This window comes from Channa argus, chromosome 1, assembly GCF_033026475.1.
Source record: "Channa argus isolate prfri chromosome 1, Channa argus male v1.0, whole genome shotgun sequence".
Lineage (NCBI taxonomy): Eukaryota > Metazoa > Chordata > Actinopteri > Anabantiformes > Channidae > Channa > Channa argus.
The window spans coordinates 52,756,410-52,781,780 of NC_090197.1; the positions used below are offsets into that span (position 1 = coordinate 52,756,410).

General features: G+C 39.5%; 1 protein-coding gene across 5 annotated transcripts in view; it reads left to right on the top strand.

The window, feature by feature from the left end:
• ltbp1 (latent transforming growth factor beta binding protein 1) overlaps positions 1-25,371 on the top strand; it is a 142,168-nt gene that overhangs the window by 109,940 nt on the left and 6,857 nt on the right. For all 5 annotated transcript variants that reach the window (XM_067475988.1, XM_067475967.1, XM_067475978.1 and 2 more), the window contains 11 exons: positions 1,822-1,941; positions 4,322-4,444; positions 8,529-8,654; positions 8,813-8,941; positions 11,511-11,639; positions 19,535-19,672; positions 20,368-20,529; positions 21,872-21,961; positions 22,152-22,280; positions 23,995-24,135; positions 24,870-25,046. In XM_067475988.1, the coding sequence (XP_067332089.1) occupies positions 1,822-1,941; positions 4,322-4,444; positions 8,529-8,654; positions 8,813-8,941; positions 11,511-11,639; positions 19,535-19,672; positions 20,368-20,529; positions 21,872-21,961; positions 22,152-22,280; positions 23,995-24,135; positions 24,870-25,046 (1,464 nt within the window). The remainder of the gene's footprint in view (positions 1-1,821; positions 1,942-4,321; positions 4,445-8,528; positions 8,655-8,812; positions 8,942-11,510; positions 11,640-19,534; positions 19,673-20,367; positions 20,530-21,871; positions 21,962-22,151; positions 22,281-23,994; positions 24,136-24,869; positions 25,047-25,371) is intronic.

Here is a 25,371-nt window from a genome sequence, read left to right on the forward strand (position 1 = left end):
ACACATAACAGACACACACACTGTATATAACCAGATTGCCTGTCAACTCAAGAACTGCTTCAGTATTGGTTGGTTGTACTGAGTTAATTGCCATTTCACAGAATGTAATGAATAAAGGGTAAATGATCTGCACTTATATAGCACTTTTCTATTGGCAGTCAAAGCACTTCACACTGCTTCTTATTCACCCATTCACACACCAATGCACTCACCGTGAGCAACTAAGTTCAGTGTCTTGCTCAAGGACAATTCAACATGTCACTGTTGGAGGTGGGGATTGAACCAACAACTGTGAGATTGGTGGACAACTGCTCTACCTTCCTGCGCCACAGTCGCCTGATCAAAAGTGACGGAGGAGGAACTATGCATTTTTCTCCACATTAATCCATTTATGGATGTTTTTATTTTTTTGTACATACACTACTCACCAAAAGTTAGGGATGTTCGACGTTTGGGTGAAATTTCAGAATGCACCTAAAATGCACTATAACCTTTACAGGTGAACTTAATTTAGGCCTCTCTAAACTTTTGAATGCACAACTGTTCAGTGTTACAATTCTTTTTCTGTTCTCTATGAGAAATTGCAACAAGTGTCTGGTCCATGAATCGACGACTAAATGTTCATTGTCTCATCATTCATGCTGTTCACATTTTGACACCACATTTTTGTGGTGTCAAACCACCCACCACTGTTAGCGTTTGTTTCAATAAATTGTGTGAGATGAAGAAAGTACCGTTGCATACTTCTACTTAAATGCCCTACTTTCATGATATAATATAGTATAAAAAATTTACATTTTCCATAAATTTTACCCAAAATTCAAATATCCCTAACATTTTATGAGTAGTGTATATCACAAAAGCTGGCTAAACTATAGCTCAGTTGGTAAGGCTGCCGTCCATGGACCAGAGAGTCAGTGACTCCTGGTCACGTCCTTGGACAAGACACTGAACCCCAAATTGCTCCAGATGGCTCAGGTGAGCACCTTGAATGGCAGCCGCCACCACCGGTGTGTAAGTGTGGGTGAATGGGTGAATGAGACACTGTAGCATTGCAAAGTGCTTTGGATAAAAGTGCTATATAAGCAAAACATTTACCAAACACATGCACATTTTATGTCAAAGCAACATACAGCATCACGTTTTAGACACAACCTCTGCTCTGACCAGTCTTCTGTCAAAAGTACTCAGACATACAGGACATTAACCCTTTGCATGAACTAATAGACGTATAAGTATGTGGAATTTTGAAAGACACAGCGACCACACCAGCATCTGCACCACCCTGCTCCCTGCTTCACCTCCCTTATTGGGATATAAATATAAGGCAGTCTGTCATTACGTGGTTTCCTGCCATTTCAGCGTAGCTTTCCCCACCCACCAAAATGATACTGAATTAAGCCTGTGAGGGCAAACGTCTGATGGTTGTTTTCCCCGTTCTGCAATAAAAATCACTTCTCCTCAGCTGTAGAGGATGAGGGATCAGATTCTGACTTTTTTGTGAGCTTCAATTACAACCAAGTTAGCTATTAATAAGATCAATACAAAAACAGGCACAGACATAGGAATTTTTAAACTATTCTAAAAACAAGTCATTACATGGTGGTATATAGTCAACCAACCAGATTTTCCTGTCCTACATATTTGACTGCACTGGTGTTTTTAAAGAGTAAACTGGAAGCCACTGTTCAGTCAAATATTGCATTTTAGAAATTGTGGGAATATGGCTATAATTTCTGCACAGTTCGTACAATAATTTATGAAACATATGTGGACCTGCTACATGATAATAATTTTGACAGCTTTCTAATATATTTCCAGATATTGATGAATGTGTAAACAGGACAGTGTGTCCATCTGGGATCTGCTTCAATGTGCCGGGGAGCTACGCCTGTGGCACCTGTTCTAGCGGCTTTTTGGCAAAGGGGGGCCAGTGTGTAGGTATGTGTAGCCCTCTGTGTAGATGTGTGTGTCTGTGCCATCCATGTGCTTATTCTTTTGAATCTGCTATAGATAACTAACTATAGTGATTCTGAAAAGCGTCACCACAGTAGGTCAGTGCTTCTGCATTACCTGGCTTGTGAATCGATCTTGCGCCGAGTAGCTGGAAAACTGTTCTTTTGTTTCTCCAAATCTCATTGCTTGCTATTGTCAGGAACTACTTTTTAAGGAGGACCCAAGAGCAACAAGGCTAGAGGGGTTTGGTGAGATGAAAAGGCCTTATTTAAGATTAACAAGACAGGGAAAAACAACTAACTCGCTCCCATGATAGAGGACAAAACAGGCACCAACTCTGAGGGAATACTAGAAAAAAAAAACTAGAATCACAATAGGAGAAACAAAAACATTAAAACCGACAAAGGGGAAGCAAACAAACCAAGGAGGGGAAAAAAGGTGATCTAAATGGGAATTAAAACGACACCAGGAAATGACAAAAACACTGGAAAAGCTAAACATTCCTGAAACCCATCAAATAACCCTAAGCACACTAGAAAACACATTACCCACAATCAAAAACCACACACAGGGAAGGACTGACACAGAATGAGAACCAAAATCAAACTTCAGACCAAACAGAAAACAGAGTACACAAAAACAGGGTCAGGCGTCCAAAAACCACGAGTCAGGGGAACTAGAAGACGGCGTGTTGTATGGAGGGCAGTGGCAAACAAAGACAATGATCCGTCCAGGAACAGGGGGAGAGCTGGGTTTAAAAAGGGCAACTTTTTAGCCAAGCAAAACATATGCAGGTAACCTATTGTAACCACTGTAGCAGACACAGGCAAACAGACAGCATAGAACATAAGATGGACCCCAAAAATGAGCATGAATTAGGCATAATTTCACATTCTCTCTACCTATTATTTATTCCAATTACTGTGTTTTAAACAGGTCCCTGTACCTGTCTCCTCATCTGACTGCTTTTTCTCAGCCTTAACTCTGCCAAGTCTAAACACACTTGCAGTGTAATCTGATTACAGATACAAATACCAGACACGTTATGTATTTACATTACTTATTTTGGGCACCATCAGATACACACAGTAGCTTTGGCTTTTACCACTTTTATACTTTTTTATTAGAAGTATTAGAAGTAATTGTAGTTGTTTAGATTTAGAATCAAATGTACTGTTTCTGAAATAGTTAGATTACATCCTAACCTGTCATGTGGAGCAATCAACACATGCAGGAATGAGCTCAGGAAACACATGCAGGGTAAAATATTCCACAAATCAAGCAGTCAAGCCAGCAAACCATTCCGCACAAACAGTATGGGCCTATGTTTTCCAGGAAGTGCTGTTATTTCTACTAGAAACCAAAGGTGTGCCCATCTCTCCTCTTTCAGTAGGTTTCTGCTCCATTTTGACTGCTCACACACTGCATTCAGCAAGCCAAGCCACAATGGGGTGGCAGTGAATGGGGAGGGCGGCGAAAGGAAACAATTAGGCCGTGCACCCTTTATGGAAGTTAATAAGCTGACACACAAAATGTTTGTGTCAAACTGCTAAACTTGTCACCAGACTCTGTGTGTGTGTGTATCTAAAGTTGGGCTGAGCTGGTGCCAGAGCTCATTCTGAAACCCTTGCCACTAGTTTTTAACTAATATTAACTCCTCAGTCACAGACACAAAAGATTTTCATTTACTTCTAGTTATACTGGTTTACAAACAGACCGATCAATGATCTAATTCAAACAGATGAATAGAGAACAGTGGAAATACATCAGTGACAGTCTTGAGGTGTCCTTCTTGCTCATGTAACGGAGGTTTCATTTCTCTTTTTTAAGACTAAGATGGTCATGTTTAGGTGCTAAGATAGTCATGTTTATTACAGTTTTGAAAGAAATTATTCTGTAAATATCCAGAATAGACTATAATTTATATAATTTATGTGTAGATTTGCAACTATTAGGATCTGAATAATACATTGTATAACACTTATCACACCTGCATAAATTTCTAAATGATGCTCAGATAATGACACTTTCAGCCCTGTCAAGTTAAAACTTTCAGGCCTAATAATTTCAATATTTTCTCAACATTGATTTGTGTATTACATACAGTGAATACAGTTTAAGTAGGAAGTTAAGAGTCTACACAATACTGCTTACTCGGTATAATAACGACCATTTAAAACGTGACTCCAATTGTCCTGCCTGTATTTTTCTGGAGTGTTGGGTCTTCAAACATTTAATTAGATCAGCTTTCAATACTGATTCAACAGTAAACTATATGTGAGTGTGTGAGTGCAAAAAGACATGAGGAATATCCTTTGCTTTCTGTTGCTGTGTTGTAGTTGTTCCAATGTTGGTCCTGTTTCAGATATCGATGAGTGCCAGGATCAGCGGGTCTGTACCAGAGGCCACTGCCTTAACACTGAAGGCTCATTTAGGTGTCTGTGTGGGCCTGGATTCAAACAGTCAGCAGCTGGGGACCAGTGTGATGGTAAGATGTAGTCTAATCTAATTACAAAATGTGTTATAACATGTTCATGTTTATCATATAATAACAGTGCCGTGATTAAACAGTGACTGTATAGAGATTGCTTAACTTAACTTGACAATTACTTGACAATAAGCAGATAGATTTACCATTAGTTCAGCTTTTGGCATCAGGCTCAAAGCACATATCTTCTATCACATAATCTTTGTTTGATCAACTTACTTCCACATCGCAAGCCATCATAGTTATATTCAACAGAGTTCATTGGGAAGCGGCTACAGGCCATCTTGTTTAGTCTGCACTAAAGTTTCACTAACAGACGAAACAAACCACACTGAACGAGAGTTTGTTGGGTGTGAAAGCACCAGCATATTATTAACAACAAACGGTTGACAGTTTGCAATATTGCTGATCATTTTCCAACTTCTACACACTTATTGAAAGTTAAAAGAAACAAAGGAAGAAGTTAATAAGTAAGAAGTTGACATTTAAAATGAACATATTTAAAGAGAAGTTGATATTATAAAGGTTGAGTTCAACACAAACAGTTTTTTATCATTTAAATGCTAACATTGGGATAAAAAGAGGTATTTTGAAAAACGAACAAAAATGCAGCACTTAAATCCAACAGCACTATGACAGAGCACAAGCCAGAGTCCGCATTAATTAGAAGGTTATTTATGACATGTAAAAGAGCTGTATCTGTGCTGTGCTTTTTGCAAAAACCTGATTGGAACCTTTAAAAAATGTTATTTATTTCCAAAACTGTCAGCAATTGCTGCAAGACCAATTTTTCAAATATTTTTGAGACATATGGCAATTTGGAAATGGGGCAGTAGCTATCCAGGAGAGAAGGATCAAGACCAGGTTTCTTTAAAACAGGCTGTATGCAGGCAACTTTGAAATAATCAGGGACACAACCAATATTCAGTGATTTGTTTAATATGATCAGCAAATGTGGAGCTACGCAATCTAACACTTCCACTAAAAACTTTGTTAGAATAATGTCAAGTTGATTAATTGATGCTTTTATATGCAATATTGTGTCAAGTAGCTTAGACGGTGTAATTGGTGAGAAAAGATTCCGGGAGTTCCAGACCACATCCAGAAATAAAGGATTTTGAGTGATCCCACCCCTAATTATGTATAAAATAGAAATCTGGGATGTTGGCGATGGCCCAAATGAGTTGTGAGAAATAAGAGGCATCCTATTGAAAAGTAATACGTTTTCTTTCATATAATAAGATGTATTGTAAGACCAGATTTCTTACATTTACGCTCACACTTTCTAAATACTCGTTTACAATTTCGTATGTTTTCATTAATCCATGGTTGTTTCCCTGTCAATGGATCAGGTCTGCTATAAGGGCTAAGGTTGACACGCAAAATGAGTTAACAGAATCAACCATTAGTGCAGGTGCAATCAAGAAATTCTGTGTCCGCAGAATTAAAAAGAGTACAGTCATGGACAGTTCCTAACAATCTGTTATTCATAGCTAAAAACAATAGGCTTATGGTCAGATACAGACAAATCCAAAATTTTCAGTTTTGATATCCCCAGACCCAGACCCAAGTTCCACCAGCTACATGTTTCTGAAAATTAAAAGAGCTCATTACATTTAAAAAGTCTGTGGCATGAATATTAGAAGAATTGTCAACGTGAATACTGAAGTCACCACAAAGAACAACTCTATAATACTTTACAGTAAGACCAGATAAAAAAATCTGAAATTTTCAACAAGAAGGAACTAGCTGTTCCTGGGGGGGCGATAAAATACAGCAAATACAACTGGGGAGGGGTCACTAAGTTTAAACAGGGGCACTTTAAAAGGAAGAGATCATAACCTGTAAGTAGCAACAAATCCACCACCTCGTCTACTGGTCCTGGGGCAACTAAAACAAGTAGTCGGGTAGGCACAGCTCAGCAAACAGACTGTACTCACCCAGTCGTAGCCAGGACTCAGTGTTAAACAAAAAATCAATGGTCCATAGAGGTGATGAAATTGTTTAGAATGAAAGTCTTATTTAAAAAAAGATCTCACATTATTCAAAGCTATGTTAAGCGTCCTGTGTTGCACTAAGGAAGGTGCCAGTCCTGGATGTTTAGTCACAATCTTGAACAGCAGGTGGAGCTGCTAACATGGGGAGCCAGATTCATGACAGGTTTGTTTCCCAGTGGGCATCTGGAATAAGCATGACTGGTAGCAGGTTGGAGTGGACCTAGATCGGTAGGAAACACAAATTCAAGACTGAAAAGAGAAGAGAGAATGGAATAATTGGTGGAATAGTTCTGACTGAGTATTTTAAGCGGTGAGGCATTCAATCATGTAGGCAGACCAAACGGCATGCGGAACATTGGCAGCAAGCATTCGCCTGCCAATCTGTTGGGTGGATCCCATCAGGAGAGTGGCCCCGAAAGATGCGCCTACCTCCCAAATTGTCATAGGAGACCTGAGAGGAATCCAGATCCCGGGACACAATATCCAGAACTCCAGGCGCGGGAGATGGGGCATGTCGGGGCAATTCCCCGGACTAGGAGGTGGAATCTCAGCTGACTCCAAGCTAGAGAGACCTCCAGATTGCCTAAGCACAGCCTGCCTAAGGATCCTATGATGTGGCCTATGCCTGTGAGCAGGGCCTCTGACATCTTAGAACCAGCATAACCTTTTTCAGCTATTTAAACTACAGTAGCTTCCTATACGCATTATTGAGCCTTGGCCTTGGCAGTGTAAAAGCTCTTTACACTGCTTCTCATTCACCTATTGATTCACACACTGATGGGGCTATGCAACTGGCCAACACTCACTGGGAACAGCTAAATTGGGGTTCAGTGTCTTGCTCAAGGACACTTCGACATGTGACCAAAGGAGTTGGGGATCGAAGTAGCAGTTGGGGCGATTGGTGGACAAACCCTCTACATATCTACAGTATCTATGTTTTCTTCTACCAGCACATTTACTTCAGGGACAAAGTGTTCCCTTGCTGTCTAATATTACTCCCGGACTTCCAGTTTCCATTGGTACAAGATAATCAATTTTGTTCATTTTACCTTTCAGGTGTCATAATGTTATCATCATGGTTCATCTATGTTAAGGCACATTACATGACAAGCAACAAATCAATACCATATAGATTTTATGAAATAGGATGCATGATGACAAAAGAAAATAGAAAGAACTAGAGCAGTCACTTTTAAAGAGAACAATATTGAGATTTTGTTGTATAATTTAGAGATTTAGAGTCCTGGAGAACACTGTGAAAATAAAGTGTGATAGAGCAGTTTGAAAGTATAGATCAAATGAATGTTCCCTCATTCTCAACACCTGAAAAGCAGCTGCTGAGCATCAACATTTTTCATAGCAAAAGCAACTGAATTCACATTCTACTGTCTGTAGACTTATTATTTAGGTTTGATTTAAGTTAATTATAGCTGCCACATGTGAGTAGAGGACATTCATTGTTGGCTTTAGTGTCTGTATGTGCATTATTGAAAATAGGATGAATTTGAGAGAATTACCTTTAAAAAATCCCAGACATATGTTGTACTTCCCATAATTTAGATAGTGAGAAAACAAAATCAACTTCTATGTAAATGTATGTACTGATCTCTTAGACTTGATGGTAATGTTGTATTTGGATCTTTAAATCAAGAACATCCTTCTCTGCCTTATCTTTGATGGTTGGGTCTAATACCTTAGAATATTAAAGATATAATAAATGATATTTATTTTACTCTAAAAAGGCATGTGGACATGGTGGGAGGACTTTTTTGGCCTGAATAGTGTCTGCATGACTCCCAGGTTGAATAAAGTTCAAGGGAAAGCCGCCTGTACAGCTAGCACCTGCTGACTGCGTTTGTTATTGTGAGTTCGTAGTAATAACTGAAAGGGCGTCAAGTAAGTGTAGCAATATTTTTATTAGCCCTCCACTATGCTGTTACCGCTCACTGTTTAAAGATAATATGGAGAATGGAAGTGAAACTGTAAAAGTCAGGAAGTTGGATGATTCTACTACTTACTGTTTTACAAAGGATCTGTTTCACCCTGAAAGCCTTTCTCTCACTTAGCTCATGTACTATGTATTTCAGATGTGGATGAGTGTGTAGACACAGCTAGTCCATGTGAGGATGTAGGAGAGTGTGTTAACAGTGTGGGGTCCTACACCTGTACCTGCCCTCTGGGATACAGACAGATCAATGGCACAAGCTGCAGAGGTGAGTGCTGAGCGCAGAGACGTCCTCTCACCAACAGACGTATTCGTTTCAAGTGTTGTTACAGTGACACAGTGTATGCAGTGCTGCTTGGACTGGTGAACAGATGAACACGTACAAACACACACACCTCTCAGTAGTTTTTGTCTGTGTCGTCATAGATGTCGATGAATGTACAGATGTGTCAGAGGTCTGTTCCAACCATGGCGAGTGTCTTAACACAGAGGGATCCTATTTTTGTGTGTGTGAAGGTGGATTCGCTGCCAACCTCGACACAACCTCCTGTGACGGTAAGATACAGCTACAGTGCATCCAGGAAGTCTTCACTTTTTCCACATTTTATGTTACAGCCTTATTCCAAAATGGATCAAATTAATTATTTTCCTCAAAATTCTAAAAACAATACTCCATAATGACAACATGAAAAAGGTTTGTTTGAAATCTTTGCAAATTTATTAAAAATAAAAAATGAAAAAATCCCATGTGCATTATTATTCACCACCTTTGTTTAACACTTTGTTGAAGCACCTTTAGCACAAATTTCAGCCTCAAGTTGTTTCGAGTATGATGCTACAAGCTTGACAAACCTATTTTTTGGCAGTTTCCTCTCAAGCTCCATCAGGTTGGATGGGGAGCATCGGTGCACGGCCATTTTCAGATTTCTCAAGAGATGTTTAATCGAGTTCAAGTCTGGGCCACTCAAGGACATTAACAGAGTTGTCCCTAGCCAATCCTTTGTTAACTTGGCTGTGTGCTTAGGTTTTCATCAATGATGTCTCTGTACATTCATTTTGCTGCATTCATCATTCCCTTGATTGTGAATAATCTCTCAGTTTCTGCCGCTGAGAAACATCCCCACAGCATGATGCTGCCACCACCGTGCTTTACTGTAGGGATGGTATTGGCCAGGTGGTGAGCGGTGCCTGGTTTCCTTCAGACATGACGCTTAGCTTTCAGTTCAATCTTTGTTTCATCACCCAAAAAAATTCACCAAAAAATTCATGTTCACTCATGTTCTGATACTCCTTTAGGCAGGTTGTCATGTGCCTTTTACTGAGAAGTGGTTTCTCAGCCACTCTACCATAAATGGTAAATAGTCGCTTATATAGCGCTTTTATCCAAAGCGCTTTACAATGTTGCTCCCACCGGGAGCACCGGGATCAAACAACTGACCCTGTGTTCTATGGTCAAGCGCCTTACCAACTGAGCTACAGCAGCCATATAGGCCTGATTGGTGGAGTGCTTTAGAGATGGTTATTCTTCTGCAGGGTTCTCATCTCTCCATAGAGAAATGCTGAGGCTCTTTTAGAGTGACTGTTGGTCAACCGTTCGTTCTTGGTCACCTCCCTGACTAAGGCCGTTCGGCCTGCTCTCTGAAGAGTCCTGGTGGTTCCAAACTTCTTCCATTTACAGATGAAGGAGGCCACTGTGCTCATTGGGACCTTCAATGGTGCAGAAATTTTTCTGTACCCTTTCCCAAATCTGTGCCTCAATACAATCCTTTCTCGGAGGTCTACAGACACTTCCTTTGGACTTCAAGGCTTTGTTTTTGCTCTGACTGTGGGACCTTATATAGACAGGTGTATGCTTTTACAAATCATGTTCAATCAACTGAATTTCCTAAAGGTGGACTCCAATCAAGTTTTTAGAAACATCGCAAGGATGCTCAGTAGAAACAGGATGTATCAGAGGATTTTGAGTCTCTTGGCAAAGATAGTGAATATATGATTTTTTTGTTTTTTTTATGTTTAATAGTTTTGCAAAGATTCCAATCTACTGTCATGTTTTTTCCTCATGGGGTATTGTTTGCAGAATTTTAGGAAATATTTGAGGAAAATAATGAATTTGATCCATTTTGCAATAAGGCTGTAATATAACAAAATGTGGGAGAAATGAAGTGTCGTGAATACTTTCTGGATTGACTGTACATGAAAAGTTAGACACAAATAGCTTCATTGTGTAAAGAACAGAAATTTAGAATAAATCATTTTCATGTAATGCTCACATTTTCTGTTGGACATTTCTAGAGCTGCTGTGAATGTCATGAAAAGATCAAAGCCTGTGTGTTAGTGTCTCAGTACTTAACGGTTCTCTGTGGCTCTAAGCTGCAAACTTTAGCTCAGAAATATCCTAAAACAGCTGGCCCCTGCAGTTTTTTTTTAGCAAACCTTATTTAAACAGGAGGAAATAGGGTTTAATAAAGATTGGTAAAGATTGGTGAGTGTTACTGCCAGAAGGGCAGTACACTCTGGAACAGATCCAAAATAACTTAACTTTACCTCCAGCTCCACCAAGAGGACACATTGTCCCCTTGTAAGTTTTCTGTAACACGTCTTAACATCTACTGGATGAATTGACATCACTTTTGTACCCACAAAAACCATGTATCCTCCTTAATTCTGTGATTCTTGTCTTTACTCTCCCTCACATATGTTGCCCTCCTTTTTTGCTGCTTCTGCTTCCACTGTGGTTGATTCTTGCAAGTCTGCTCTTCAGCCAGAGCTATTTCTCGCTGCAATAAGAAAAAAGAGAGGAAAAGAAACAGACAGAAGCCTCTGAGCTGGCTGTCTAGACAAAGAGGCATATTTGTAGTTCTGTGCCTCATGATTTATGCACAGGCCCCAGTCTTGAGTGTAAGCATGTGTATGTTTGTGTGAGTATCTGCTTTTATGAAACCACTCAACAACAGCTGCTTCACTTGCAGTTGTCGGTTTCTCCTTCTTTCCAATGCATTTGTGTTTGTGTTTAAAGTGGTTTTCTAGTGGAATCCTCAACAGAGAAGTACGTAATACAGAAATGATGGCGCACATTACTGAAGGTACACACATTTGATATTTCTTGGACTTATTTGTTTTTCAGATATTGATGAGTGTGGGTTAAATGGGACGCTGTGTGGCCCTCATGGCTTCTGTGAGAACATACTAGGTTCCTTCCGATGTCTCTGTGACCAGGGCTACCAGGAGACCCTGGATGGCCAAGCCTGTGTAGGTAGGTGTTGGAGTAAAATGTATTTAGTCAAAGAACATCCTGTTCGTACTGTCTAAGTCTACCTCACTGTAACAGTCTGCAAATAAAAGGACAGGAAACTGGTAAATGATGTTAATATGTGTGTTAAAAGGCAACAGAAAAATCCAAAAAACATAAAATGCTCCACACTACATTTGTGCCATTTAGGATATTTGAATAATGTGGAACAGAAGCACCATGTCTTATACACGTAGCAGGGAAACACCTGAGAATTAGCCTTTAAATGGAGGGGGGCACAAATCTCCCTTAGGAGAAATTATTGTGTTGTTGTGAATCAAGGACATTTCTGCACTAATGGAAATAACATGTCCATCATAATAGAATACATCAATAATTGCATATATTATAAACCTACCAATATTGGTGATATCACTTCGATCCCACCCATTCACACTATTCGCACATGCCCACATTTAGTTCAAACCCTATTACACACCAACCTTTACATCCTCACAAATACAAACACTAATCAGTTGCATGAGTGTCCCCCTACCCTTCTGTCTGTCCTTGCAGAATTCAACATCACATGCTCAGATTTTGACATAAGAGAAAGAATCCTAATAGCCTGCTGAATGATTGACTACTCAAAGATAACCTAAGGGGGCGAGAAATGACAATGTTCCAATAATTTCTCCTGCTTTCTTGGCTAGATTAAAATTTGAACCTTAGACAACGATACCCTAGAGCAAAACAGACTTAACAGCAGGTCTATGAAAAATTAGCATGATATTCCTATAGAAACTAAAAACTGTAAGTCTAAGAAATTGAGTTGCTGATGGATTGTTGCAAACACTTGCAACACCCAGACAAATAGAGTTTATAGATCTATAATGAGAAATGTATAGTTTGTATTCTATTACAATTTTATTAATTTTACATAATTTATGCAAAGGAAGCTCATCACACTTCTCACAACTAAGCCACTAAACTCTCCACATCAGCATTAAACTGCCAATACTAGAATCTCTTGTACTGTAAGTAAACTACTGTAACAATAACAGTATCAGCAGAAAATGTCACATCCAATTGATTGGACTGCGAGTTAACAATAATTTGTGTACAAATTGAACAAAAAGGGTGAATTAACACATCCTGTTATTTACTGCTATATCAGGAAGAACTGGACTAATTTGTATTTGTTGTGACCTTTTTAAAAAGTAAGACTGGTACAACTTATTTAAAAAGGGGTTTGAATTTCTCTGAACTATTTTGTGGAGTGAAATATGTGCATCAATACTGTGTTAAATGCTTAACTAAATATCAATAAATATTATTAATACGTAGGCAACAGAACTTTGTAAATGCATCATTTGTGCTAATCAAGGAACAGCTCCCTCTGCCTGAAGAATTCCATTTTCAAAATTATCTCCAAACATTTTATTAATTCCAAAGCTCACTAGCTTCATCCTGAATATTCCAGAAAATGTATATTTTGACACATTACACAAGTTAATTCCTTCCACCAAGTTTGAATGTGTGACTGGAGGGATATGACATAAATAAAAACTTAGCTTATGCCAGGTCCAAACCAAATATCTTTCTTAAAGATGGCCACACTGATGAAGGTGTAGCTGCCCTTTTCCATGTTCTATGTTTCCATGTGTTGCCATGTTCTGTGGGATGATCTAGATTTCTGTCCCAGCAACTGAACAGCTGACTGTGTAGCGAAAACTGGGATGAAACAAGCGTTATTGTCTGCAAACAACAACAGAACAATCAAATTCACCAGAAGAGCAAAACATCTTAGCTACAGGTCTTAACAACTGTAGGGAGACACAGAGTTGAGGTGATGGTGATGGTGTTCGGATGACGTAATCGGGAGATTGAAAACACAACGAAGCCACGGACCAGGCGAAATGGGTTTCCTGGAGTGGACTTCTGGAATCCTGGAGTGGACTCGAGAGTTCTCTGTCCTCTGACCAATAGGAATACTACACCAAACACTAAACTTGAACTCTTTAATGTCCAATCCCTTTCAAATAAATCCTGTTTGATCCATAATCACATTCTGGAGAATGAGACTGATATCATCTGCCTGACTGAGACCTGGCATAAACCTGAGGCTTACTCAGTTTTGAATGAATCCTGCCCCCCCGGACCTTGCCCCTACCTTGAAAAAGCCCGCACCACTGTTCGCGGTGGGGGCCTAGTCATAATCCACCGTCAAGATCTGAACTGTCACCCCTCCCTCTTCCTAAACTGTCTACCTTTGAATGTTTGGCAATTAAATGTAAACATCCACTCTCTATAGTAATACTTCTTATTTACCGGCCACCAAAGCAACAGACGAACTGCTGGACTGCTTAAACCTGAAGCAGAAAGTTGAGGTCCCCACCCATAGTAAGGGCCACATCCTTGACTTAGTCATTACAGACTCTATCCCCATTTCTAACATCCAATGGACTTCCTTTCATATACACTTTTTTCCAACCCACAGCGTTGTATCCGGTTCAGGAATGTGAGAAACATAAATCTCTCTTACTTAAACGCTGACATCAAGAATCTCTCAATTGTCCCACAACTCCCCTCAGTCTCTAAACTAGTGGACTACTATAACAATAGCCTCCAGAATATCCTTGAGGCCCATGGTCCTGTCAGATCACGTGTGTTCACTTTCTCCAAATCTGCACCGTGGTTTACAGGGGAGCTCCGACAGATGAAAACAGCTGGGCGGGCCCTTGAGCGTCACCTTGTCTCAACCAACTTAACTGTCCATACAATTGCCTACGGGGATCATCAAAAAAACTACTCCAAAGCACTTGCCACTGCCAGATAAAAATATAACTCAAATATTATCAATAACAGCCCGGGGAACTCAAAACAACTCTTTTCCATAATAAATCATCTACTCAAACCTCAAACCCACACTGGCAGCAACCACACAGAGGAGCAGTGCAACAGTTTCATAGCACATTTCACCAGTAAGGTTAAAACTATCCGCTCCTCATTGTCTGTCAAAGTTTTTGACTGCTACTGTGAAAGAAGTTGAAGTTATCATACAGAGGATGAAACCCTCAACGTGCACCGTGGACCCACTCCCTTGGTAAAAGCTAATGTCTCAAACATAAGCCAACTCATCACCAGCATCATTAATTACTCCCTCCAGAGTGGCACAGTCCCAACATCACTGAAAACCGCAATAATTACACCACATTTAAAACAAAACCTCCCTGGATCCTGAAGTCATGGCAAACTATTGTCGGATCTCCAATCTTCCATTCCTATCAAAGGTCTTGGAAAAAGCTGAATTAGCCCAGCTCCAGAATCACCTCAAAAGACACAATCTGTTCGAAAAATTTCAATCTGGCTTCCGCCCCTCCCACAGCACAGAGACAGCCCTGGTCAGGGTCACCAACGACCTCCTAATGGCTACTGACCAGGGCTTCCCATCTCTTCTCATTCTTCTGGATCTCACTGCCGCTTTTGATACAGTTGACCACAAAATTCTCCTCCATCCTCTGCATCATACCGTTGGATTTTCTAGCACTGCTTTGGGGTGGTTTGGTTCCCATCTCACAAATAGAGCTGAGTATGTGGCACTAGGGGATGCCAAATCTCAGTCACACTCTGTCACCTGTGGGGTGCCACAGGGGTCAGTTCTTGGGCCAACCCCTTTCAACATCTATCTGCTCCCACTGGGCCGCGTCATTGGCAAGCATGGAGTCTCCTTCCACTGCTATGCTGATGATACTTAGCTCTACGTGAGACTGAGCCCAACCCCACCGACACTTCCGTCAGCTCTCACCTGTTGCCTGGAGGACATTAACGCGTGGATGACAGAGAACTTCCTTCAGTTAAACAGCACCAAAACCGAAGCCCTTCTAGTTGGCACCACCCATCAGCTTCATTCCTCACTCAATAATTGTATCTCCTTTTCTGGTCACACTATTATCCTCTCCAACTCTGTTAATAACCTGGAGGTCTAGTTTGACCCCCACCTGTCATCCAAAACATGTCCAACACCTCTGTAAAATTGCATTTTTTTCATCTCAGAAACATACTGAAATTCAACCCCTCCCTCTCTCTCTGTGACGCTGAAAGGCTGGTCCACGCCTTTGTCTCCTCCAGTCTGGACTACTGCAATGCACCTCTCATTGGAATCACCGATAGGAGCCTTCAAAAGCTCCAATATGTTCAAAACAGCGATGCCAGATTCCTTATGAGAGTGCGGAAACAAGAACACATCACTTCTGTTTTCTGGACACTTCACTGGCTTCACATCCACCTTCGCATTGATCACAAAGTCTGTCTACTTACCCACCAGTGCATCCATGGAAATGCCCCACAGTATCTTAAGAAACTCCTCACATTGCAATCTAAAACTAGACACCTTCGTTCAACCTACACTTATCGCCTCTACCTAATTATTATTTTATTATTATTTTATTATTATTATTATTATTTTACCTTGCTATTTCTAAAGTATTACCCAAATATCGCCCTGTTATCACTAAGCTGTGAAGTGCTACCAAATCAACTTTACATGGTCCTTAAAGTATGTATGTAAAAGTGGTCACAGGAATTTCTACAGACAATCTGGACTGAAGATTCCTGCTGTAATGACAAATGTTTAAAAACAAGGGTCTAGTTTTCTCTTTAGATGGGTTAAATAAAGGCCTCAGCCACTTCTTCCCCTCCTGTTACCTTTTTTTGAAATTATCTTAGAAAGCTACATTGCCAAGTATTGCGGACGGATGTTCTAAATGAGGATGCAATGAACTAATGTTGAAAATGTGCAGTTTTCCTTAGAGTTGGCTTGAAATAAGTTGAGCTAATGGGTGCTGGTGGTTTCTCTGGCCTAACTGTACCTCTACATCTCCCATCTCCTCCAGTTTCCCCCACCAGGAAGGACTGTCTGAGCAGACTTCCTCCTTCTGAACTCTGATAGGAAAGCACCCCCCACACACACTTTCCCGGTGACCAACCCTACCACAACACATGCCTAGACACATTAAGTATTTTACCAGAGTTACCAACACGTTCTCATTCACAAACCTCACTACAGTTTGTGCCTTATACACAATCACACACTTCCCATCTGTGTTTGGCATTGCTACTTGGTCGCACCCAAGTTCAGTCCAGCCAGCTGCCGCATCCTCACTGCCAAACCATTGCTGCTGTGTGGCTAGTGCAGATGGACTCACTTACACACACAATTCTTGAAAACCAGCAGCGGTGGTGCACCGCTAATCACCCCAAATGTGTCTCGTCTCTCTGTCTTTCTTCCCCTCCATCTATCCCTGCCCTCTTATCAGCCAACTTACACTGCTTTCCTCATTCTTGTTTTTGGTTTTTATCCTTCATTGTGCTTGGTTTTCTCTGCTCCCTCTGCTCCCAACAGATAATCTTGTTCTTGAGCCAGGGCAATCAAGTAGAATGTGAATTGGTGTATGATGCTACAACCCAATTTTAATAAAAAGTTGGGATTCTGTGTAAATTCAGTCATTGGAATAAAAAACTTTTTCAATTTAAGTACAGTAGTACAAAGACTGAGAAATGTGATTATTTTTAAATTTTTGTTCACTTTGAATTAGATGTCAGCAACATGTCTCAAAAAACTTAAGACAACTACAAGTTAAATGTTTTTACATGATTGTATACACATCCCCACATTTTGGAACTGGGGCTCACAGCTCTGGATATATCTGATCAATTCTGGTCTATATTGGGAAAAATTAAGATCATGTAGAAAAACAGTGATCCATAAAGGCCCAAATTAAAGCCACAGTGACTTAGTGACTTATTCCCAAACTGATTTTGTGGTAAACAACACATGGCTCAATTGGTTTTAGACATATCAGTGGTCTTAATTATGTTTTATATAGATATGGTTTTGTTTTATCCTCTACAACTGTTCTCTCTACGGGCTACAAAATGACCCAGTATAAAAGAAATTGCTTTTCAAATGCTGCTTTAACCAACATATTAAATAATGAAATCAGTTTGACTTACAGCCCAACTGTAGCCATAAATCATTACCAAAAATCAGTGGATGACCATTTAAGGCTGAAAGTAAAATTCTGCTCTGTACTGTTCCAATCATTTGGGATGATATGTCGAAAAATAGTGCAGGATAATTCAATTCAATTCAACTTTATTTATATAGGACCAATTCAAAGATTTAAACCAACCTAGTGCAGTTGCTTTAATCCCAATTACATGTTACAGTCTCTGTAATAAAACGTTGTGATCAATGGTATCAAATGCAGCACTAAGATCTAACAGAACAAGTATAGAGATGAGTCCAGTATCTGAGGCCATGAGAAGATCGTTGGTGACTTTTACCAGTGCTGTTTCTGTACTATGATGAACTCTAAATCCTGACTGAAAGTCTTCATACTAATTATTCCTATGAAGGTGATCACATAATTGTTTAGCAACTACTTTTTCAAGGATTTTAGAAAAAAGGGGAGATTAGATATTGGTCTGTAATTGGCTAAAACACCTGGGTCAAGACAGGGTTTTTTAAGTAGTGGTTTAATTACAGCTACCTTATAGGCCTGTGGTACATAGCCTGTTTCTAAAGATAGATTGATGATATCTAATACAAACGTATCTATTAAGGGTAAAGCTTCCTTGAGCAGCTTAGTTGGAATAGGGTCTAGCAGACAGGTTGTTGGTTTAGATGATGAATAATTGAAGTTAGCTCAGAGAGATCTATGCGTAAAAAGCAGTCTAACAGGGTTTGGGGCCTTATTGATGATTCTAGCACTGCTGTACATGAGGATCTATCTGTAATATTCTGGGGGAGGATCTGGTGAATTCTTTCTCTAATAGCTACAATCTTATTCATAAAGAAAGTCATGAAGTCATTGCTGCTCAGAGTTAAGGGAAAACTAGGCTCAACAGAACTATGGCTCTTAGTCAGCCTGGCTACAGTGCTGAACAGAAACCAGGGGTTGTTCTTGTTTTCTCCTATTAATGATGAATAATACGCTGTTCTGGCATCACAGAGAGCTTTTTTATACATTTTTAAACTATTTTTTCTGGCTAAATGAGATTTTTCTAAATTCCTGGAACGCCACTTCCTTTCGTGTTGCCCGTTTGCGTGTTTGGGAACTATACCATGGAGATCGCCTCTTCTGTTTACTGGGGCAACACTATCGACTATTGCACATATTGAGCCTGCAGAATTGTCAACAAGATAATCAACTTGTGATTAAGGTGCCACATTAAGATGGCTACTTTCCATTGTATTGGCAAATGGTGAAGCAACTGATGAAAAAATAATTTCTTTAAATTTGTTTACAGCTTTTTCACTTACACCTGCTATAGGGGATTTTTTCCTTAACTGCTGTATAGTCTGTTGTTTCAAATGTTATTAGAAAATGTTCAGACAGAAGAGGAAATATTGTTAAATTATCTTCTTCAATTCCATATGTAAGTACAAGGTCTAAGCTGTGACTAAAACAGTGAGTGGGTTTATTTACAGTTTGGGAAAAAGCAATTGAAAAATAATAATGAATTAAACACAGTGCTCAGGCAGTTACTGTCAGCATCTAAATGAATGTTAGAGTCACCCACTATAATGACTTTATATGTACTAAGCACTAAATCAGCTAGAAAATCAGAAAATTCAATCAAAAACTCTGAATAAGGGACTGGAGGACGGTACACGATAACAAATATTAGTGGTTTTTGAGTTTCCAGTTTGGGGGTGAAAGGCTAAGAGTAACTCTCTCAAATGAGTTATAGCTATGTTTAAGTCTAGGGTTAAGGATAAGTAGACAGCTATTTAACTTTGTTTACCCTGTTTGCAATTGAGCATGTAAAACTCATATCAATCATATTAGGTCTTGAGTGTGAAGAGGCTAATGGCATTATCATCAATATATTCTTCTGTTCCTTCTCTACAGATGTAAATGAATGTGAGCTGCTAAGCAGTGTGTGTGGAGAAGCTGAGTGTGTGAACGTGGACGGTTCCTTCCTTTGCATGTGCCCCAGTGGCCAGGACTACAACGTCATGATCGCCAAGTGTGAGCCTGTTCCCACAGGTGACTCATCTTCAGCCTTTGTACACTTGAACATAGAAACTAAAGACTCTTTACATCGTGTTTCATTACATTGCATTTCTCCATATGTGTGAGCAAACTCAGGTGAACACACTTTCCAGTACATAGAGACAAAAAATGTACATATAAATGTTCTGAATGTTGCATGTCCGCTGCTCAAATTATTCTCTAGGTATAGTGAATATAGGTATTTAGAGGTATCTAAATACCTACTTATAATGACCTATAATTAGAGATAATTAAAGGTAATTAAAGTGTGATAACTGCACAACAGATTATACCCGATTTCCAGGAAAAGTTGGACATCAACTCTAAATTTGCTTATGATTACATTATATAATGAAGTTGGTCAGTGAAAAAACTGAAACTGGTGTTTTTTTTCTCTTCCCTACTATGAATAAAGGTTCAAGTTATTTGACAAATTAAAATTTTTCAAATTACCCAACTTTTTCTAAAGCATTTGAAATTTTCAGGTATTTTCATCAACAATATTTGAGAAGACAATTAAGAGAGAGGTGGTAGAATGGCTGAAATATGGTGGAGAGTCTTTCAAGTCTGGTGGCCCTTAGTGACAAAGCATGTACAAATACAAAAGTGCAAACAAAACGGAACTGCTATTTGATACATACAACAAGCACCATACACTGAATTTCCTATTTCCTTTATTCATGTTTCAGCCATGCCAGTGGAGCGTAAGGAGTGCTACTATCACCTGAATGATAAGAACCTGTGCGAGAGTGTGCTGACCAGCCATGTCACCCTGCAGGAGTGCTGCTGCACGCTGGGAGCTGGCTGGGGTGACAACTGTGAGGTGCATCCCTGTCCTGTCAATGGCACAGGTGAGTTAGAGGAAATAGATACACAGCTCAGGGGGAGCTGTGGCGCGGGAGGTAGAGCAGTTGTCGTTGCTCCTCCGGTCACATGTCAAAGTGTCCTTGAGCACGACACTGAACCCCAACTTAGTTGCTCGCGGTGAGTGTTGGCCAGCTGCATAGCAGCAGGTGTGTGAGTATGTGCGATTGTGAGTGCGAATGGGTGAATGAGAGGGGTAAAGTGCTTTGAGTACCAATAGGTAGAAAAGTGGAGAGTGGAGATTTTCTTTCTTCTATTGTGTATTACTAAAACATAGTTCCATTAAAAAACTCTGTTTAAAAGTTTTTAAAAGAGTCTGTTTAAATTATTTATTGATGTTTGCAGATTATTGCACAACCAGAGACTGAATGATTTACTGAATACCCTGTTCTCTGTATTTGGATAAATGAGTTAACTTTATTTGATCCATGACTAGACACAACTCTTGTCCTTCTAACCAATCAGAGTTTTAATTATAGTGCTAGTTATAGAGATAGTACAAGCTCAAGTTGCATATTAGGTTAAGTAAATGTTCTTAGTTTTTTCCACCTCTGAATTGGAGCTACAGTTCAACTTCCTGGAGTCTCCTTTGACTGCAGCCATTCCCAGCCAAGAAACGGTCGAGCACATCACTTCCTATAAAACTGTGAACCACCTTTTTTATTCTTTAGTAAAGGTTAAAAAAATTTATTACGTTAGCTTTGGAGGTGCTGGACTTTTGGACAGATCATTGCCATTATCCCCCTAATCCCAGTGTTCATGGTGAACTAAGCTGTCATCAGAAGGTTTATATTGATGGGAAGAGAGGAGATTTTTATCCACCAGAAAGCAAATAAATATATCATGTTTTATATATTCCCAATGATATTTTAGAAACCTGGGTGAAGAAAGGGGTTGTGTTGCCAAACATTCTGGATGTAGCTGCATCAGTTTTTAAGTCCAATTGACTTTCACATTGTTACTAATAACATTTGACTCCCTCAGAGTTTCCTTTCTTGGCTTCACCTACCTGAATCAAACATGGATGACTGAAATCTGAGCATATCACACAGACCAACACACTGCTCTTGTTTCACCATTAGTATCTGAATGTCTCTAAGTGTGTAAGTTAGGTTGCTTTTTGAAATAAGAACAACTAAACTTCTCTGTAGGCCTACGCAGAAAATATAATAAAGTATGTTAAAGGTATAGTAAGGCAAGCACAAACAGACACACACACACACACACACACACACACACACACACACACACACACACACAGACACACACACACCCCTAAGTGCACAGTTGAAAACTCAACCTACAGCTTCCAACTCTTTCCCCTTTCAGATCACTTTAATCAGATGTGTCCATCTGGAAGAGGTTTTATTCCCGGAGAAGAGTTTCTGTTTAGAGAAAGCACTGCTGACAGCTACAAAGGTAAGACCAGACTACCTTAAAACTAAGACTTAACATCAGACATACTGTACATATATATGGAAAAAAGACAGGAAGAGCAACAGAGAAAAACCAGCAATTTGCTGAGTTCAGTGTTTCACAGGCTTGACTCAGTGGGTATAACAACCAAGTTTGAGTTATTGTAATTCACTCCTCTCTTCTCTGTTTACAGATGCAGATGAATGTACACTGTTTGGGAAGGAGGTGTGTAAAGGAGGCTTCTGTCTGGATACTGTGGGCAGCTTTGAGTGTTACTGCAAGAGTGGACACGACTATGACCCTGCCACCCTGGAGTGCAGAGGTTAGAGTGTGTGCATGTCTGTGTTTGAGTATGTGAGAGAGACAAAGACATTTAAGATGCTTCCCCACATTACACATTGACCTGGCAGCCTGAAATTTCTCATAACTAGCCAAACAGTGTGTTCAACCTGCAGCAGCTTTAAAACCTGATTAAACAACCATTACCTGCACCATACAAACCAAATTGGAGAGGAACTCAATCTACAAGTAAACATAAGAGAGCAAAGATTTACTAAGAAGGTTGAGCAGGCAACAGCAAGTCTTATGCACATAATGATCAAAGCTGCTAGGACTTTATTATGTAGCAATCAAAATTAGGTTTGTGGACTCAAAACTTTTGTCGACTATAAACTGTAGAACTGTAGTAATGACCAACAGAGTGGGCTGAACCAACTGTTTTTCCTACAAAGTTGTCCAAAACAGAATTCAGGCTGCAACCTCAAAGCTTCTTTTCACAGTGCACAGCTGTAGCCTGGAGGACTGCAAGACTTTAAGATAGTAGTTCAAAGTAGGAGCTGTGGCTCCTGGTGTTGTAGTTTAAATAATCCTAACTGAAGTGAACTGGATTTATTTCCAAAGCTTTCAATCACATCTCACAATCTTTATAAACCACTTCCCTGATAACTTTTAAGACATCTCATATTTTTATTAGATTTTCTGCCCTTATGGCTTAACTGATCATAGGTGCTATGAAAGAAAAGAGCTGAATAATAAAAGGTAGTGTTGTTGGACATTAGATGATTTCATTAAACATTAATTATTGGCAAGGTTAAAAAGGAGCTTGCACAGTCAAATTTCAAGACAAAAAAGTGAGTAAAAAAGCTAATGTGAAGTGTACTTTGAGTTAAAAGCACTTCAAATCTTCTCCTCAAGGTTCGTGGCTTGACAGAAATCGAGCCTGGCTCACACTGGGTTGGACAAATGGTGGAGAAAGAAATCTATAGAAACTTGTAGCAACTACTGCTTAGCAAAACAGATGGCAGCATGACGGCCTTTTACTGAGGACACTTTGTTTTTTAGCACATTTCAAATTCGGATCTTAACATTTGTGAAGACATTTTCACTCTGATATTTACATTACATTTTACTATGTGATTTTATATTTGTGGTTAAAGGTCCCAAGGACCCAAGCTGCAGTGATCCTTGATTCCATTAAACAATTTTTTGTGACATCCAGCTGGCTTTGAGGTACTCAGTTAAGATAGACAGACTGCTGTGATCCAGAGTGCAGTGTCATATAACCAACGGTAAATTAAAATGCCCCATTTAAAAGATACAAAATAATATATATACATGCATAGTTTTTGGAATCTCTACCTGATTGTAGGACTGCAAATTCATTTTTAAGAACAAAACATTTTACAATTAACTTACAGAAATGTCTCCCCCCAGGGCAATCTATAACAATCTATATATTCTACATTCATTTTAGCATAATAATCTTCCACAACTAGTAGATAGAACAAATTAAGGAAAAGGGAGGTTATCTAGCACACATCAAAAACCAGTCCTGATCTGAGTCTTTGTGCTAGAAATGTGCAAATGAATGAGAAATTATGGATTTATTTTTTTTTATATGAGTTAATTATGTGTGTATGCGATTGCATTTTTCCATCGTCATACAGCATGGGGAAGTGCACAAGCATGAAGAATGTTCGCTGTCTTAGATGTGTTGTTTTTCCATCAAATGTTCAGTTTGCGTTTCCTTTTTTCAGACATCGATGAGTGTCTGGATGAGACAGTGTGCGCTGGTGCACAGTGTCTGAATACAGATGGCTCATATATGTGTTTCTGTACACACCCCATGGTTCTGGACCCCAGTAGTAACCGCTGTGTCTTCAGTCCTCAGGTTGATGGTAAGGAAGCATTTGTAGAACTTTATGCAAATTCTTTCCATCCCCCTCCTTTTTTTTCCAACACAAAATTAGCATCTGCCTTCACCTAACAGAATCCTGCCCAGACTGGCAAAATCAGATTAGGTCTCATCAGTGTTGATCATCACATCCCTCTTCAGTTGATAATAAGTACCAGTCAATACTGCAACATGTATTCATGACATATACGGGATGCATTTGGCCACAAGTTCTCATCAATATCATATATTAAATCTTCCTCTTCTTGTCATCTAATCCATTCTGTTTCCAATCAATATTTCAATTTATTCTAAATATTAATAATACAGTTTTAATTTTATAGAAATAATACATAAGCACCATAGAATCACCATCTGTTGTCAAAATTACCAGCTCCCTTGGCCAATATTATCTCCTCTGTCTCTGTCTCCTCTGTCTGTCTCTGTTTAGTACTAAAGACACATTAAATTATATATTTAATTGAATGATTGATTCAGTGTGTGTGATTGTGTAAAAAAATGTATCATTTCTTCTGTAATTAAGGTTAAAAAAATATATTTTACAAAGATACATTTTAATTTTTACATACCTTACAGTATATACATATATTATATACTTTATTAATTATAGTAATGCTCTCTGTGTGTGTGTGTGTGTGTGTGTGTGTGTGTGTGTGTGTGTGTGTGTGTGTGTGTGTGTGTGTGTGTGTGTGTGTGTGTGTGTGTGTGTATTTTCAGAGGACCATGAGGCAGAAGAGACAGCTTATCAGGGGATTTGCTGGCAGGTGGTTACGGAAACCATGACTTGCACCCAGCCACTGGGCCTCAACAAGAAGACCACATACACAGAGTGCTGCTGTCTGTACGGACAGGCCTGGGGCATGGACTGTGCCCTGTGTCCTCCTAGAAACACCGGTACACAATCCCCCCAAACACACACACACCGTATGTAGTACAGGCTTAGAATATATCTGTGTATGTTTTATGAGCAGTGTCTATCTGAAATGACATTCCTTTGAGCTATTTGATCAGTATTTGGATTGACATGTTTCCAGCCCGATCAGCCAGATTTGCTGCAAACAGAAAACATTGTTGCAACAAGTGTTGCGTTGTGAACGGAGATGTTCACGGAGCGGAGGCAGTGTAATTCTTTAACCAAGCAAGGATTGCTGAATAGCAATCTGAAGCCAGGTGAAAGGCTGAACTTTAGTAGGACCAGGACAATAAGTAACTGTGTCAT